This window comes from Ovis aries, chromosome 4 (genome assembly GCF_016772045.2).
Source record: "Ovis aries strain OAR_USU_Benz2616 breed Rambouillet chromosome 4, ARS-UI_Ramb_v3.0, whole genome shotgun sequence".
In the NCBI taxonomy this organism is placed as follows: domain Eukaryota; kingdom Metazoa; phylum Chordata; class Mammalia; order Artiodactyla; family Bovidae; genus Ovis; species Ovis aries.
In genome coordinates, this window is record NC_056057.1 from 102,919,567 (window position 1) to 102,937,088 (window position 17,522).

The 17,522-nt window shown below is 42.2% G+C and overlaps 1 protein-coding gene across 7 annotated transcripts in view; it reads right to left on the minus strand.

Annotated features, from left to right (window-relative positions):
- The window catches only part of DGKI (diacylglycerol kinase iota), a 513,862-nt gene that overhangs the window by 429,597 nt on the left and 66,743 nt on the right, over positions 1–17,522 (minus strand). The window contains exon 1 of one of the 7 annotated variants that reach the window (XM_060415133.1): positions 6,696–9,716. The exons of 5 other annotated variants lie outside the window; for them this stretch is intronic. In XM_060415133.1, coding sequence (XP_060271116.1) covers positions 6,696–6,739 — 44 coding nt within the window. In that variant the 5' untranslated portion in view covers positions 6,740–9,716. Of the gene's footprint in view, positions 1–6,695; positions 9,717–17,522 lie in introns of those variants that run through there. One more of the 7 variants, XM_060415132.1, reaches the window with a different exon arrangement.

Sequence of the window (17,522 nt, forward strand, 5' to 3'; positions counted from 1 at the left end):
CAGTAGCTACTTGATACTGTTGCTATAAAGGTAAGTTATTATGTGTCTAAAGCTCTTAAATGGTGTCTTGCATTTAGAAAGTGCCCAACATGTCAGCTATTATTTACACTGTTACATAATATTACAGTATAAATAATATGGGCTTCCCTCCTGGCTCATTGGTAAAGAATCCACCTGCTAATGCAGGAGACGTAGGTTCGATCCCTGGAAGATTAGGAAGATCCCCTGAAGGAGGAAATGGCAACCCACTCCAGTATTCTTGCCTGGGAAATCCTATGGACAGAGGAGTCTGGCGGGCTACAATCCATGGGGTCACAAACGAACACGATTTAGTGACTAAACAACAACAAATAGTATAATCATTAAATTTAACCCAAAACGTTGATGTAAATATATGAGGAAGAGAAAAAGGAAGAGAAAGCATGACAGATGGGACTCAGGGATGTTAGTCTCAAACCTTATCATTCATAGAAAGAAGCCAGTACTATAATGTCGAATAACATCTTCAAAGGGCAAATCAACAGTAGCACAAACAAGGTGTTTAAAAATGAAGAGGAAAACAAAAACACCAGAAGGAACAGCTAGAAGAACTGAAAGTTGCTGTTCCCTGCAACCCTCCACAGGGCTCCACAGTGGGGAGGAGGCCAGACACGTGGGTATGAGTAGTTTATTTCCATAGCCATTTAAAACACACACATGTTTAAGTAACCTTATCACACTGAGCTGAAACCCAGAAGGGATGACAATAGATGACTCTCCCCAGGCTGCTTCTTCAAAAGCTAAGCACTGACTCAGAACAACAAAAAATATCCTTCCAGCTGCTTCAAACAAAAAGTAAGTGAAGGCCATGTTCTAGGAGAAAGGGAGGCAACCAGACTTGGGGCACAGCCCACCTCCCCTACGTGCCTACCCAGGTAAAGTCCTGCTGCACTCCGACACACCCAGGTACCTTGAGTTTTCTCCCCTCCCTCCTAAGACCCAGGCCTTGTCTTCTTGCCTTCCAAACCCCAAGCCAAACCTTCCTCCAGCCCTCCTTTACACGAAGGGACAAAAGAAATTGCTGTGGCTTGATTGAATGGCTGCTAAATTGTGCTCTCAAATCTTCTGAGTTTTCTATTAAATGATCCATATGGTGGTTTCATCAGAGAAACTAACTCTTGCAGAAAAGCACTTGTTTTATAAGATGACATGTGGGCACTCTGTATTCTACCCGAGAGGCACGCTGTAATCGCTTGAGGTGCCAGAAGATGAAAATACCAGTTACTGTAAGAGATTTCTGAAGAAGTCCGGAGGAACAGAAAGACAATTTTGTCTTCTTAAAAAAATGGAAAGTGGGTCAGGAGAAGCTGAGAAAAGAAAGCATTTATACATAGGGATTCATCACGCTGATTATGGAGCCGTACTACATGGTAATAGCCACGCTTCCTGCTTCTGCCACTTTCAAGGGAGAAAGAAGAGCAGATGCAGGAGAAGCCAGAGCAGGTTACGGTAAATACAGCAGACCAACTCCACTTCAGGTAGAACCCAAGTGTGGCAGTTGAGGATGAAATGAAGCTAAAGTAAAAGCTATCTCAACTGAAGTGAGCTATGAAGAATTACCCTACAGACTTATGGTTGCCAAGGTGGAGGGGACATGGGGGAGAGATGGACTGGGAGCTCTGGATTAGCAGATGCAAACTATTATACATAGAATGGATAAACAGCAAGGTCCTACTGTATAGCACAGGGAACCTTATTCAATATCCTACAATAAACCATAATGAAAAACAATATGTAGAAGAATGTGTTCTATATGTAACACGCACATGTGTGCGTGTGCTCAGTCACTTCGATCACGTCCAACTCTCTGCAACCCCATGGACGGTAGCCAATCAGGCTCCTCTGCCCATGGGATTCTCCAGGTAAGAATACTGGAGTGGGCTGCCATGCCCTCCTCCTCCAGGGGATCTTTCCCACCTAGGGATCAAACCCGCAGCTCCTTTGTCTCCTGCATTGCAAGCAGATTCTTTACCCACTGAGACACCTAGGAAGCATACACACACACACACACACACACACACACACACACACATTTATATATAATAACTGAATCATTTTGCTAAACAGTAGAAATTACATGCACAATATTGTAAATCAACTGTATTTCAATGAAAAAAATTTAAAGAATTAGTTCTAATCAGTGAAGATGAAAGCAGTGCCATTCACTGGTTAATAAAAACTAAATAATCACTTTAAAAAGTAATTAGTTATACCCAGGTGGGTTTTAACAACATATTTTAGGAGTATTTAAGGTTTGTTTAGGTATTTAGAATTTAATATCATCTTATAGTCTTGGAGTGAATTAATAAAACATAGACAGTTACGTACTCCATTTATTTAAGGCAATTGTTGAATGAAATACATAGAAGTTGAATCTATATGATCATCAATTTCTATTTTGGTATAATTCTGATCTATTTTTTCTGCATCACATGGCATGCGGGGTGTTAGTTCCCCAACTAGAGATCAAGCCTGTGCCCTCTGCAGTGGAAGCACAGAATCTTAAACTACTAGACCACCAGGGAAGTCCTGAATAATTCTGTTTTTTATTCCCTATCTGAGTTTATATTTTATCTTTGAAATCATGTTCATCCATTTTTATACAAATCATTTTCTTAAATCCCTAATAAAGTATTTACCCTACTAGTTTGTGGGAAAAAGAATTCATATTGTATGATATGCATCATATCTATTGCATCATATCTGTGCTGTGGCCATCACAAACCCACAAAATTAAGCCAAAAAGACTTTTGTACAAAATTAAGCAAATTTTAGTCTAACAATGCTATTGTTTTTCCAGTAGTCATGTATGGATGTACAAATTGGACTATAAAGAAAGCTGAGCAACAAAAAATTGATGCTTTTGAACTGTGGTATTGAAGAAGACTCTTGAGAGTCCCTTGGACTACAAGGAGATCAAACCAGTCCATCCTAAAGGAAACCAGTCCTGAATATTCATTGGAAGGACTGATGCTGAAGCTGAAACTCCAAAACTTTGGCCACCTGATGCAAAGAACTGACTCAATGGAAAAGACCCTGAAGCTGGGAAAGATTGAAGGCAGGAGGAGAAGGGGACAACAAAGGATGAGATAGTTGGATGGCATCAACAACTCCATGGACATGAGTTTAAGCAAGCTCCAGGAGTTGGTGATGGACAGGGAAGCCTGGCGTGCCATAGTCCATGGGGTCGCAAAGAGTTGGACATGACTGAGCGACTGAACTGAACTGAGAAAATTTTCTCTTGAACAAGACAGAGGAATAGCTAGATATTACAAAACAAGAACCTTCATTTCAACGCTATTTTAGTGCTATAGTTCAACAATATTTAAAAAATCAAAATGACTCAGGACACTCTGGTGATACACAGAGTAATGCTGCTTTGCTCTTTGAGGAAAGTGCAACCTCATGAGCTACTGAACAAGCTGAGAGATTTACTCAAATCTGTCTACCAGACCCCAGATGAATCTGGAAGCTTTGTGAGTAAAACCAGAAGGACTTAGGGCTTGAGACAGATGCTCAGCTTGCTTCTAACTCAAGCTGGGAAACATCTTCTAATAATAAGATGGCATTGGTCTTGGGTGCACTAGAATCATTAGAAGTCACTAAAAATTCTGTGCATGTGGACACAGAAATTGGCAGCTGTGGGCTTAAGGGAATGAAAAATGTCCTGAGACAAGCACAGCCTATTCCTATTTATGATTTTGGTCCAGTATACACTGTTTGCACTCATGTCCAGAGAGAAAGGAGCAAAATAAAACTCATGACTGGTTTTATGTCTCTCTCTCTGACTCATTTTGGAGGCTTCCATATCGAGTAAGATTAGATCAAGTCTCATCTATTCTTTTTCCACTAAAACCAAAACTGTGATCATTAGAATGCTGTTCAGATACACTCATCATAAAGACAGAAATTAAAAATAAATGTATAAATAGAATATCTGGGGAGGGAGACACTTAACTCCATGGCTACCTCCCTCTAAGCTGGCATCATATTATTTTAGTATGCCTATGGTCTGTTCTGTCTCTCCAACTAGACTATGAACTCCCAAGCAAAAGCTGGTCCTTCTTTGCTGCTGAGCTGAGATGACCAGTACAATGTCTGGCACAAGGCATTCAGCAAATTTTATTTAAATTGAACTAAGCCTACTTAAGGGAGGGATTTTTTAAAAAGTCAAAGTAATACATACATCTGATTTTTAAAAAGAGAGCATGCATAATGGTTTATAATGAACAGCCTAAGTCCCCAGACCAGTTCCTGATACTACTCCCCAGAGGCAACCACTCCTAAGGATGAGAATTTGTTTTTAAGGTTTCATCATATTTGTTGCTAATGCAAAAAAAAAAAAAAAAAAGATTCCAGTTTCAAATTATTCATGTCTCTTTACTTAAATAGGCCTCAAATATTTGGAAACACGGCTGGCAGTTATTCCAAGTTGTTGTAGTCATACATTCAACAAATATATATTGTTTGTGTTGAAAGTGGTGACATTTCAGTTTTCACACTTTTATTAGTAAAGACCAGCTTTCTTTCCTCCTAGGATGAAAGAGGCATAAGCCAGTATAGCCCTAGAATTAGCGGGGCCAGAGCACATCAGAACTAGATAATAGGGGTGGAGAGAGGATGGGTGATCAGTGTCACAGTGGGGTGAAATGCTCCGAGTTAATGTCGCAGGATGGGGGGAAACGCCAGATGCAGAGACCTGCTCCCCTGTTAGCTTTAGCTTTCTCTGAGCAGACGTCACTCTGTACAAGGATGGCGCCCACAGGGCAATCACATTATGCCCCATTTTACATCTAGAGACTCCATCTATGACAGCAGCTCCACGATCTAGGGAACCATCCTCTTATTTTGAACCAGTGAAATAATCTGCAAAATCCGTTGGAATTATTTATAACGGGATTTCTCTTATATTAGCAAAAACAAGTAGAAGCATAAAATGATGCTACATTTATAGCACATAATGGTTGGAAACACTCTGCAAAGACATGACAATTCAGGAAAATCCCCACTCTGATCAGAGTGAATAAACATGATTAACTTGCAGAGAAGATGCTATTAGGCTCTTTGCCAAAAAAACAGATTACTGCTTTAAAGAGTCTGCCTGCAAAGGTGACCTGACCCCCAGGAGATGCTGGAGCCCTGAAATAGTGACCCCGAAGGGTTCCCAAGTGATGGGTCACCTATGTGACAGGGCCTCTGTGCACCCAGGGGAGCACAGAGGAACTGAGAAACAAGATACTGATCAAGAAGCTCGGCTGAATGGGTGGCTGTTTATCAAGACAAGAGACCAATTTAGAAAAAATCCTGTTGGCAGAAGCCAGATTCAGATACTTCAAGATCACCTTCTATCTAAACTGAGGAGAAACCCAAGGCTCAGAAAGAAAACACACACACACACACATAAATAATGACAATCAGGGAACAAGAAAAATGGAGAAACTGATGTTTTCCACATCCTTAATGTGGACTGAGGTTTTATGAAATTAATCTGCATTAATCCTCACTCCAATACTAACCTGTAGCCATTATCTTCAGAGCCTCTGTAACCTGCTGAAGGCCACAGGAGTCATAAAGGGGATTCAAATTTAAGACTGACTCTAAATCCATGTTCTTTCTATCATGACAGGGAGAATGTCCAGAAGGTGAGAAAAATCCTGTATCTCACTGCACAGACACTATACATGGTGAGACCTCTGAGGTTTACAAATGAGTAAGCAAGTCTGGGGATGCAAACATGACCAAACTTTTTTCAGTCACTTAGACTTTCTTTTTTTTTCTGGCCGAGCCACACGGCTTGCAGAACTTCCCCAACCAGGGATCAAACCCGCACCCCTTGCATTGGAAGCTCGGAGTCTTAACCACTGGACCATGAGGGAAGTACTAATCTTATTTTCTTAACTGGGTACCTTCAAATACTTCTTGGGTGACTAATTTAGGTCCATGTTTTAAAATACTACTAGGGCCTGGTAAAAAGATCCTTGACATTCAACTGGAATTTTAGTACTAGAAAATGACCTTTGCTTTACAGAGCGATACAGTAATAAGAACACATCTGTGAGCATGCTGCCTGGTGGGTCCGTGCCCCAGACTGGTATCTCCAGCTGCCACTGACAGGGTGATTGTAACTGTGCTCACCTATGCCTTAGAGACGCGTTTACTAATACCAGAGGGGAAAGAAGCTACTATTTAAACAACAAAAAAAGACAAATTCCACTTTTTAGGAAAACAAAATATCAAAGTACACAGAGCATTTGATAGAGGCCTGCATGTGGACTGTATTTAAACTCTCCAACAGATTCAATAGTGAATCAAACAGAATTCACAATCACAGTTTGAGTAACATGAAAAGCACATCACAAACAGTTTTAAAAAACCTCCCATTTTCCAAACTGCTTTTGAAATGGGTCAGTCAGACGGAGAGTTTCCTCAGAAAGTCACAAGTTTGTGAAAACTGAGTAAAACTAGAAGCTGCGGTGCAACTTCTACCCCATCCAATCTGTAACTGTGGAGGGTTTTCTTCCCCCTACTGTAAACAACACTAAAACGTTCACCCTCATATGCATGAATATCATAAATCTGCATCTGTGCCCACAACACACACATTTATCATCACCTCACCCAACACACACACAATAAAAAATAAAACTGAACTCCACCTTCCCCCCATCCAGGGGTGTTTTGCTTTCCAGCGGTCCCACATTGTCTGAGTTGCCGATAGTAGCCGACTGCTCGCAGGTCACCTTTATCAAATGGCCTCTTCTCCAAAAAGGCCATCGGAGTCTCCAGAAAGACTGCTGGGGTACATGGTTGTCGGGCAGACTAGCACCTCCACCTGTCTTCTTGTCGCCTCTTCTCCCTCAACCCCCTTAAGCGAAGGTCCTGTATGAAAAGGAGCTGGGATAGGCTTCATGAGAGGATGAGCAAGACGAGCGCGTGTCAAGATTTCTGTGATGTCACGGGAGCACCATTTCCAAAGAGGCACGAAAATTCTTCGTCTGCTGTCAAAGTCTATCAGCCATCCTCAAGCTTTCCATTCAGCAGTTTTTCCAGGCAGGTCTCCACGCATAGCTTCTTTTTTTTTTCTTAACACACTAAGCTGACTCAGACGCCCAGGCAGAAGTCCTCTGACTCACTTCTCTCTTCCTTCTTTCTTTCTCTGCTTTTCTTTGTTTCTTTTCTTTTCTTTTTTTCTTTTTTTAACTGCTTGGTTCTTGGCAATGGGGATTAGTTCTTCTCATTTAAGCTGGGGAGCCAAGCGCAAGATCCAGCAGGGCAGTCTGTGGTCTTCAGTGCTCAGAAAAATGTAAATGCTAAATATCCTTGGGAAGACTGATGAGGAAACAACACTCAAGGGATTTTCTTCAAGTCTGGCAGAAAGATACTCATTCCAGGAGGGTAAATGTGGACAATTCTCTGGACCTGCGGTTTTTCCTCTTCTCCTCACTTTCTACCAAGGTACCTCTGCCCTTCTTATTTCTTGCCTACCTAACTGTGCCTGTGCTTTGAGGTCCATGAATACGTAAATGCTTGAGTGTACACATACACACATATAATGAATTTAATATGTGTGAGGAATATACTGTGTTGATACACATTAACTGGCACAGCTGTGTGTGTCTTCAGTCACTTCAGTCATGTCTGACTCTTTGCGACCCTATGGCTTGTGGCCCACCAGGGTCCTCTGTCCATGGGATTCTCCAGGCAAGAATACTGGAGTGGGTTGCCATTTCCTCCTCCAGGGGATCTTCCCGAGCCAGGGATCGAACCCATGTCTCCTACGTCTCCTACACAGCAGGGAGATTCTTCATTGCTGAGTCACTGAAGCTCCACAGCCACATCCTTTGTTAAACTATTTAAAGACTTCCATAGCAATGGGGAAAGAGAAATCCTCCACTTAAAAAGCCCACAGATAACTCAACGACACTGTCCAGTGGTGGTCACAGAGGTGGGTGACTGGACCAGGAAACAGAGCTCGTGCAGATGCACCTGGAGCCCAACACGGATAGGAGGCGCAGCAGGTGGCTTCCAGGGGCCTCACCTGGGAGCCAAAGCACAAGCTCTCCACGTCCATACAGTCAGGTGGGTGTCCAGCTACCTTCTGTCAGAAACAAAGCCCTGGGCTCAATGACCTGATACTTATCAATGCCACAAGCGAACTGTGGAACAGACTGATGCGTTTCCTATTTCAACCCACGAATCATACAGGGCTATCACCTAGCTAGAGACAGCTGCACTATACCAACGAGGAATCCACAAACGCTTTGAGTATTATCAGAATGATATGATGAATGATTTGCCCTCTAGCATATCACTTGGTAGACAGTGATATAGTGATATGCCCACTAACCTATCACTTGATATCATTTAAATAGAGTTTAGTTCACTTAAAGAATAGAACCTATTTTTAAGTGATGCATTCTGGATTTATTTACATTACCATACTAGTGGGCAAATATTTTCATCATCACCATACTAGTGGGCAAATATTTTCATCATCTGGCTATACGTAAGCACGTGTGTACATTCACAGATGCTTAGAAAAAATGTGGAAGCCCACACAACACAGCAAATCGTTACGTGCAGTTACCTCTGGGTTGGGGGAAAGAGGTGTTTGGGGAGCAGGTGCATTTAAAGGAGAAATGTTTCATTTTTATACTATATTCTGTAGGAATAATATGTGTGTGTGCTCAGTTGCTCAGTCATGTCTGACCCTTTGTGATGACCGCATGGACTGTAGCCCACCAGGCTCCTCTGTCCATGTAATTTTCCAGGCAAGAACACTGGAGTGGGTTGCCATTTCCTCCTCCAGGGGATCTTCCTGACCCAAGGATAGAACCCATATCACTTGCATCTCCCGCACTGGCAGGCAGATTCTTTACTATTGTACCACCCGGGAAACCCAGCGTGAATAATACATTTATTATTATTGTAATTAAAAGTTAAAAAAAAAGAGTATACATGTATATAAACACTTGTAAACATGCAAATAATGAGTCTGAGGGAATTGAACAGAGGGAGTGGATTATCAGTGTCTTAAGAAACGATAAAAGGAGGCGGCCTTGTGAGAAAGGAGAGGTATCTGAGGAGTCAGGTTTACTGCTGGGAGGCTTGGAGCAAAAGTGCAGTGAATACGGGAAGGCAATGTTTTGCAGATTAATCCCAGGGGAGAGGAAAAAACAGAAAAAGAAAGGGAGGATAATGAAATAATCATTAATTGCAGGAAAAATCTCTGAAAATGCAGGGGAGGGGATGGGTACAGGGAGAAAGAAGGGAAGGAACTGAGAGAAGGGAGGGAAGGAGGAGGGAAGAGAGTAAGGAAGGAGAAAAGAGGATAAACAAGGAAGGGAAGAAGTGAGGAGGGAGAGAAGAAAGGGGAAAGAGAGAAAAGGAGAAAGAGAAGCTGGCTGACGTGTCCAAATAAACACGCATGGATTCAGCCCCGTGTCCAACAAGAGCCAGAGCAGTTATGGTCAAGCTTCTGCCAGTGTCCCCTGTGCCATACTGCTGACCGTGTAGCTTCAGGAGATGCTTGAGTTTTGAAATCATAATCAGCCCTTTCCCTTATGTTCACAGAACTTTAAATCACTTCTCAATAAGTGAAACCATTGCATCACTGGCTCTTTGTCACTGCTCTCTACTCATAATTGTCCTTTAGTCTCTTTAAAGGATTATATGCATGTATCTAAGGAATACACATATTCTAAGGCTCCTGAAAGGCTTTGCTCTGGATAAATGGGGGCATTTCTATGGCTCTACTTTGACCTTAATGTCACACTGGCAATAAAATATGATAAAGAATTTGCCTGCCAAATGCAGGAGACCCAAGTTCAATCCCTGGGTGGGGAAGATCCCCTGGAGAAGGAAATGGCAACCCACTCCAGCATTCTTGCCTGGGAAATCCCATGGACAGAGGAGCCTGGCAGGCTACAGTCCATAGGACTGCAAAGAATTGGACATAACTGAGCATGCATGCAAAAACAAAAATATCCAGGGCCATGAACAAAACGACCGAGGGGAAGTAATTTAGGATGGTCAGATGCGTGCTAAGTTGCTTCAGTTATGTCCTACTCTTCATGCCCGGCAGGCTCCTCTGTCTATGGGATTTCCCAGGTAAGAATATTGGAATGAGTTGCCATTTCCTCCTCCAGGGGATCTTCCTGACCCAGGGATCAAACCCACATCTCTCACGTTTCCTGCAATGGCAGGCGGGTTCTTCACCACTAGTGCCACCTGGGAAGCCTGGTCAGGTACCTACAATTTACAGTTTGCATTTACAAAGCAACCATAATTTGACTATAACGCCCATCCATCTTCCTTTATGTCCTTTGACAAGAATACTAGGTGATGGACAGTCAAAAATGACTAAGACACTGACCCTTCTCTAAAGGAGCTCAAAGCCTCATACTTGAGGTAACAAATCAGTGACTCAATAATTAAATGCAAGTTGATAAGCTCTATGATACTAAGACATAGCAAGAACAATGGGAAAATAAGAAACCATGAGTAACACAATTTGAGGTAGTTTCCCATGAGCGTTAATGCTCTCAGCTGACTTTCAAAGAACCGTAAGAGTTAGCCAGGCTATAAAGAAGGGAGAGGCATTTCAGAAAGGAACCATTACATATGCAAAGAAGGGGAGACTGTTCCAGGGAAGGGTCTCTCTAGGGAAACGCCAAATGGTCAGTAAAATCAAAGAGCACATGAAATAAATACGGAAAATCTAGGAAAAGAAAATAATGAGGAACAATGAAAGCAATGAAGAGCCACTGATTAAGGAATGGTTTGCTCATGCTTGCATTTTTGGAAGATAGCTCTGGGGACCATGGGCAGATGGATTATGAAGCTGAAATAAGAGGCAGGGAAACCACAGCATGGCAGTTGAAGGAGATGTTCAGTCTTTTCCTAACAGCTCAAAACAACTATTCCACAAATAACAATGCTAAAATCTGAGCAATTGTTTTTAGCTACTAAAAAATACTGAAAAGTGACCGAGGTATGGCAAAAACTGGAAAAGATTGCCATTAAAAGGCAAACCATAACGGATGAAGTTTGCAAGTTTGCAAATTTTTACCTGAGAGCGTTCTCACTCCACAGATAGCTGGGCCTGCAGAAAGCCTCAGCTTTCTTACTCGGCTAGGATGTCAGATAATTTCAGGGAAGGCAGAACTTCCAGAAAGTTACAGGGGAAAGTTGGAAGTAAGGAAGTCACAAAGGGAGTGAATACTGAAATCTGCAAATAACCCCCTCAGTCCCTAGCTAACCAAGAAACTATGCATGCAGATTAACCAGATGAATCAATGCAACCGAGTCATAATCCCAGGAGGCTTTATAAATAAAAACTGACATAATTCTAAAATCTAATTGAAAATGTAAAGGATCAAGAACAGTACAATAATCACTAGAAAAGAACAAAGACTGGACAGTTAGACTACAGGACTTCAAGATACCTTTAATCTAGAAGATGAAATTGACATAAAGACAGACAGATGAAGAAACAGAACAAAGAGTCCAGAAATGAATACACAATAATATAGGCAATTGGTTTTTGACAAAGTAACCAACACAATTCCATAAAGTAAGAAGAGTCTTTCAACAAATTATGTTGAAACAGCTAGATACCCATATGGAAAAAGATATCTTCATCTTATACTATGCACAAAAATTAATTCAAAATTGCTCCTAGATATAAATATGAAAGTTAAGATATAAAACTTATAGAAGAAAACATAGAAGAATATCTTCACAGAGGACAGGGTAATGATTTCTCTGATGGGAATCAGAAAGCAATACCATAAAAAAAATGAAAATTTTTATGCCTAAGAAAAATAACACTGGGAAAATTAAGGAACATGTATCACATTGGGAGAAAATAGTCAGCAAACATATATCTGATAAGAGACTTATATCTAGAAATTTTAAATCCTATACAGTTCATTTCAGTTGCTAAGTTGTGTCTGACTCTTTGAGACCCCATGAACCACAGAACACCAGGCCTCCCTGTCCATCACCAACTCCCAGAGTTTACCCAAACTCATGTCCGTTGTGTCGGTGGTGCCAGCCAACCATCTCATCCTCTGTCATCCCCTTCTCCTCCTGCCTTCAATCTTTCCCAGCATCAGGGTCATTTCAAATGAGTCAGCTGTTAGCATTAGGTGGCCAAAGTACTGGAATTTCAGCTTCAGCATCAGTCCTTCCAACGAACACTCTGGATTGATCTCCTTTAGGATGGACTGGTTGCATCTCCTTGCAGTCCAAGGAACTCTCAAAAGTCTTCTCCAACACCACTGTTCAAAAGCATCAATTCTTCTGCACTCAGCTTTCTTCACAGTCCAACTCTCACATCCATACATGACTACTGGAAAAACCATAGCCTTGACTAGATGGACCTCTGTTGGCAAAGTAACATCTCTGCTTTTCAATATGCTATCTAGGTTGGTCATAACTTTCCTTCCAGGGAGTAAGTGTCTTTTAATTTCTTGGCTGCAGTATCTATCTGCAGTGATTTTAGAGTCCAAAAAAATAAAATCTGACACTGTTTCCACTGTTTCCCCATCTATTTCCCATGAAGTGATGGGACCGGATGCCATGATCTTCGTTTTCTGAATGTTGAGCTTTAAGCCAACTTTTTCACTCTCCACTTTCACTTTTATCAAGAGGTTCTTTAGTTCTTCTTTACTTTCTGCCCTAAGGGTGGTGTCATCTGCATATATGAGGTTATTGATATTTCTCCCAGCAATTTTGATTCCAGCTTGTGCCTCATCCAGCCCAGCGTTTCCCATGATGTACTCTGCATAGAAGTTAAATAAGCAGGGTGACAATATACAGCCTTGACGTACTCCTTTTCCGATTTGGAACCAGTCTGTTGTTCCATGTCTAGTTCTAACTGTTGCTTCCTAACCTGCATACAGATTTATGAAGAGGCAGGTCAGGTGGTCTGGGATTCCCATCTCTTTCAGAATTTTCCACAGTTTGTTGTGATCCACAGTCAAAAGCTTTGGCATAGTCAATAAAGCAGAAATAGATGCATTTCTGGAACACTCTTGCTTTTTCCATGATCCAGCAGATGTTGGCAATTTGATCTCTGGTTCCTCTGCCTTTTCTAAAACCAGCTTGAACATCTGGAAGTTCACAGTTCACATATTGTTGAAGCCTGGCTTGAAAAATTTTGAGCATTACTTTACTAGGGTGTGAGATTAAAAAAAAATTTTTTTAACAAAATAAGCAAAAAAAAAAAAAAAGAGAGAGAGAGAGAGAGAGCCCAGACATACACTTCACCAAAGAAAACATGTGAATGTCAAATGAGAAATAATGCTTTATAGCATCAGTTACCAGGAAAATGCAAAATAAAGCCATACTGATATCATCATGAACCTACCAAAACAGTAGGTTTTAAACTCTGGTGATACAAATGTCAGAGAGGATGCAGCCCAACTGGAATGCTCACACTTTGCTAGCAGGAAATAAAATGGTACTTCTGGAAAAGATCTACCAGTTTTTTGTTTTGTTTTCTTATAAAAGTCAGCATAACCTACTGTCAACCCCATTGCCAGGTATTTATCCAAGAGAAATGACAGCATATGCCCACAAAGAGACTTCAAGAATGTTCAAAGCAGTTTTATTCACAATCGTCAAAGATCTAAACAACCAAAATGTCCATCAACAGGAGATTCACAAGCAACCGTGGTTTATTTATACAATGGACTGACATTCAGCAATAATAATGAACGAACCATTAGTAATACAGGCAACTTTATAGATGAATCTCATACACATTACAACGAATGAAAGTCAGGCACAAAAAGAATATATGCTGTATGATTCCATTTCTATGACATTCTAGAAGAGGTAAAACTGAACTAAGATTTAAAAAAAACAAAAACAAAAAACAGAACACTGTTTGCCTTGACAGGGAAGAGAGTAAGAAAGGAAGAGGGAACTTCTGGGAAAATGGAAAAGCTCTGAAGGATGGGTTGAGGATTCATGTATCCATACTGTATATCTAAGATTTATGCATTTCAATGAATATATATTTTACTCTAAAAAAAACCCTCTAACCTCATCCTCATCATTAGCAAGCATGACTGGAAAGTTAGTTGAGCTGTTATGGTGACAACTGTCAAAACTAGGTTCTGAATAGGTGGGGGTTCCATTTTATTTACCTGAGTTTTTGCAGTAATTCAAGAGAGAGATGATGAAGGCCTGAATTAAAGAAGTAGCAGTTAAGTTAGATAAGATGAAACTGAATGCTATCCAGAAGGGCTTCCCAGGTGGCTCGGCGGTAAAAAATCCTCCTGCCAGTCCTGGAGAGGCACATTTGATCCCTGGCTGGGGAACATCCCCTGGAAGAAGAAACGGCCTCCTACTCTAGTATTCTTGCCTGGGAAATCCCACTGGCAGAGGAACCTGGCAGGCTACAGTTCATGGTTTCGGACATGACTTAGCACGCATGTATACTATCCAGAGGGTGACTGATGACTGATACTGAACGACTGTGAGACGTAAGAGAGAGAGGGAAAATTCACAGATTCCAAATGATCCACATAGAACTGTATTTCCATATCACTGGTTTCCATAATGGCCCCCTGGAGGTAAAAACATGATTTTGAAAGGTGTCACTAGACATCACTAGATTGCAAAAGGGATGCCGGCAGCACATACAAGCTTAAGAACCCAGAGATGCTCAAACTCCCAGGTTTCTGACTTGAGCAATTAGGTAGATTTTCTAGGTGCCATTTATTAAGACTGAAGAGAAACAACATGAAGATGGATGGGTATTTGGGATGGAGGGTGGGGTTCAGATAATGATGTGAGGTAAGTTTGTAATATTTTGATCAGGGAAGCCCAGTAAGCTGCCGGATCTAAGAGCCTGCATTTCAGGAAGAGGTCTGGGCTACACAGACACTGGGGAGTCATCAGGATGGGGGAGATCAATGACTGTAAACTGGGATCCTGTTGATGCCCAGCTTCTCATCAAGAGAGACCCAGGCTTCCCTGATAGCTCAGCTGGTAAAGAATCCGCCTGCAATGAAGGACACCCCAGTTTGATTCCTGGGTTGGGAAGATCTGCTGGAGAAGGGAAAGGCTGCCCACTCCAGTATTCTGGCCTGGAATTCCAGGGACTGTATAGTCCAAGGGGTCGCAAAGAGTCAGACACGATGGAGCGACTTTTACTTTCTTGTCTACAACAACACAGCCTGGCTCCACCTTTGTTATCCACTAAAACCATCCCAGAGGCCATAAACCCTGCCTCCATGTAGCAGAATTCTCTCCGCAACAGGATAGGAAAGTTTGACAGAAAGGAGGGGAAAAAAAATTTACCTATGTAACAAAATGTTCCAATGAATATTCTTTCTGAAGTCTCGAGGAACAACCGACAGTAAATTTCAAAAGGGAGATAGACCATTTGCAAAATTTACCAAAGAAAGTGGCTATAAACTATTTGTGAAATTCATAATTCCTTTACCACAGTAAGGGGACAAAGGCTCAAGATTTGGACATCTTGGGTGGGGGAGACTTTCCAAGGCAGCTACTGATGAGTGGAGAGTATACATCCCTCCAAACAAGGAAGGCGGTGATTAGGCTTGCTTGCCTCTCCATCTCACATCAAGACAGAGGAGCTGGAACAGGCTAACACACATCTGTCTTCAGCAGTTCAAGCAATTTGGGAGACACACAAACTTGCATCTGATTCACAGCTGAAACCTTGAAATAGAGATGGGCTTGCTGGCTGCGTTGATGGTGAATTCAGGAGAGGCGGCTGCACTCCCAGAGTCTGCAGAAACAAAGGATGCTTGAGGGTCCCCCACAGAACACAGTGTGGACCGTGTGCTAGAGACAGCCATGTCCGGGCTGGCTTACACACTCCACCACAGCCCTTGGCTGAGATTACCTGGATGTGTTACCAGGAGCCTAGGGGCTGAGAAAACTGCAGCCAGGAGGGCAATGCATTGCCCTGTCTCCAGGAACTGCAAATAGGGATCCTTAGCAAGGAGGGAGTAGAGGCTGCAAAAACGCCACAGAAGATCTTCAAAGAGAAGAAGTCACCTTAAACACCTGCTAGATTCAGAGAGCACTGACACGAGAAACACAACCGTGAGTCACATAGGTACTTCCCTGCTTCCTCCCTCCTCCTTTCTCCCAACCCAGTTTCAACTTTAGAGAGGTCTGCAATGGAGCCCACTTTGGAAAACAGCATGGAGGTTCCTTAAACACCTAAAAATAGAGTTGCCATATGATCCAGCCTGGCGAGCCACAGTCCATGGGGTCACAAAGAGTCAGATACGACTGAGCAACTAACACTTGGACTTCCACATGATCCAGCAATCTTACTCCTGGGCATACATCCAGACAAAAGTCTAACTGGGAAAGATACACGCACCCCAGTGTTCACTGGGCTTCCCTGGTGGCTCTGTGCTAAAGAATTCGCCTGCCAATGTAGGAGACATGGGTTCAATCCATAGGTCAGGAAGATCCCTTGGAGAAGGAAACGGCAAACCACTCCAATATTCTTGCCTGGGAAATTCCCATGGACAAGGGAGCCTGGCAGGCTGCAGTCCATGGGGTCGCAAAGAGTTGGACACAAGTGAGTGACTACAGAACAATGTTCACTGCAGCACTGTTCACAGTTGCTAAAATGTGAAAGCAACTCATGTGCCCATCGACAGAGGAACGGATAAAGAAACGTGGTACATATGGTGTCCAGTTCTTTGTGATCCCACAGACAGCAGCCCACCAGGCTCCCCTGTCCATGGAATTCTCCAGGCAAGAATACTGGAGTGGGTAGCCATTCCTTTCTCCAGGGGGTCTTTCTGACTCAGGGATGGAACCTGGGCCTCCTGCATTGCAGGTGGATTATTTACCTTCTGAGCCACCAGGGAAGTCCTATGATGCCACTTATATACGGAATCTAAAATATGATATAAATGAACTTATTTATGAAACAGACTCACAGAGATAGAAAACAAACTTACCAAAGGGGAAAGGGGGTCAGGAAGGGATAAATTAGGAGCTTGGGATTAGCAGACACAAACCACTATACACAAAATAAACAACAAGCTCCTACTATATGCACAGGGAAGTAATTCAAAATGCTGTAATAAACCATAATGGAAAATAATATGGCAAAGAGTTATATACATGTTTGTATGTATGTGTGTGTGTATATGTGAATCACTTTTCTGTACACCAAAAACTAACATAACAGTGTAAAGCAACAAAAAAGACAGAGGGAGAGAGAGGTCTGCAACTGAGGCCAGCAAATAGGAAGAAATGGCAGAAGAGCAGCGTGGAGTTAACAGGGGCCTGACCACTCGTCTTCTCCCTGACTGTAGGAGGCCCATGGCAGGCCAGAGCTGGGGAGGGAGGAAGCCTCCATTCTGATTCAAGTCTAGAATTTTTTCTCTTGCCAACCTCTGGAAGTCTTAGTGACTGAGTTAGTGTGGTGTTTTACAACTGAAAGCTGTTTTTTGGGTTTTTTACTTTAA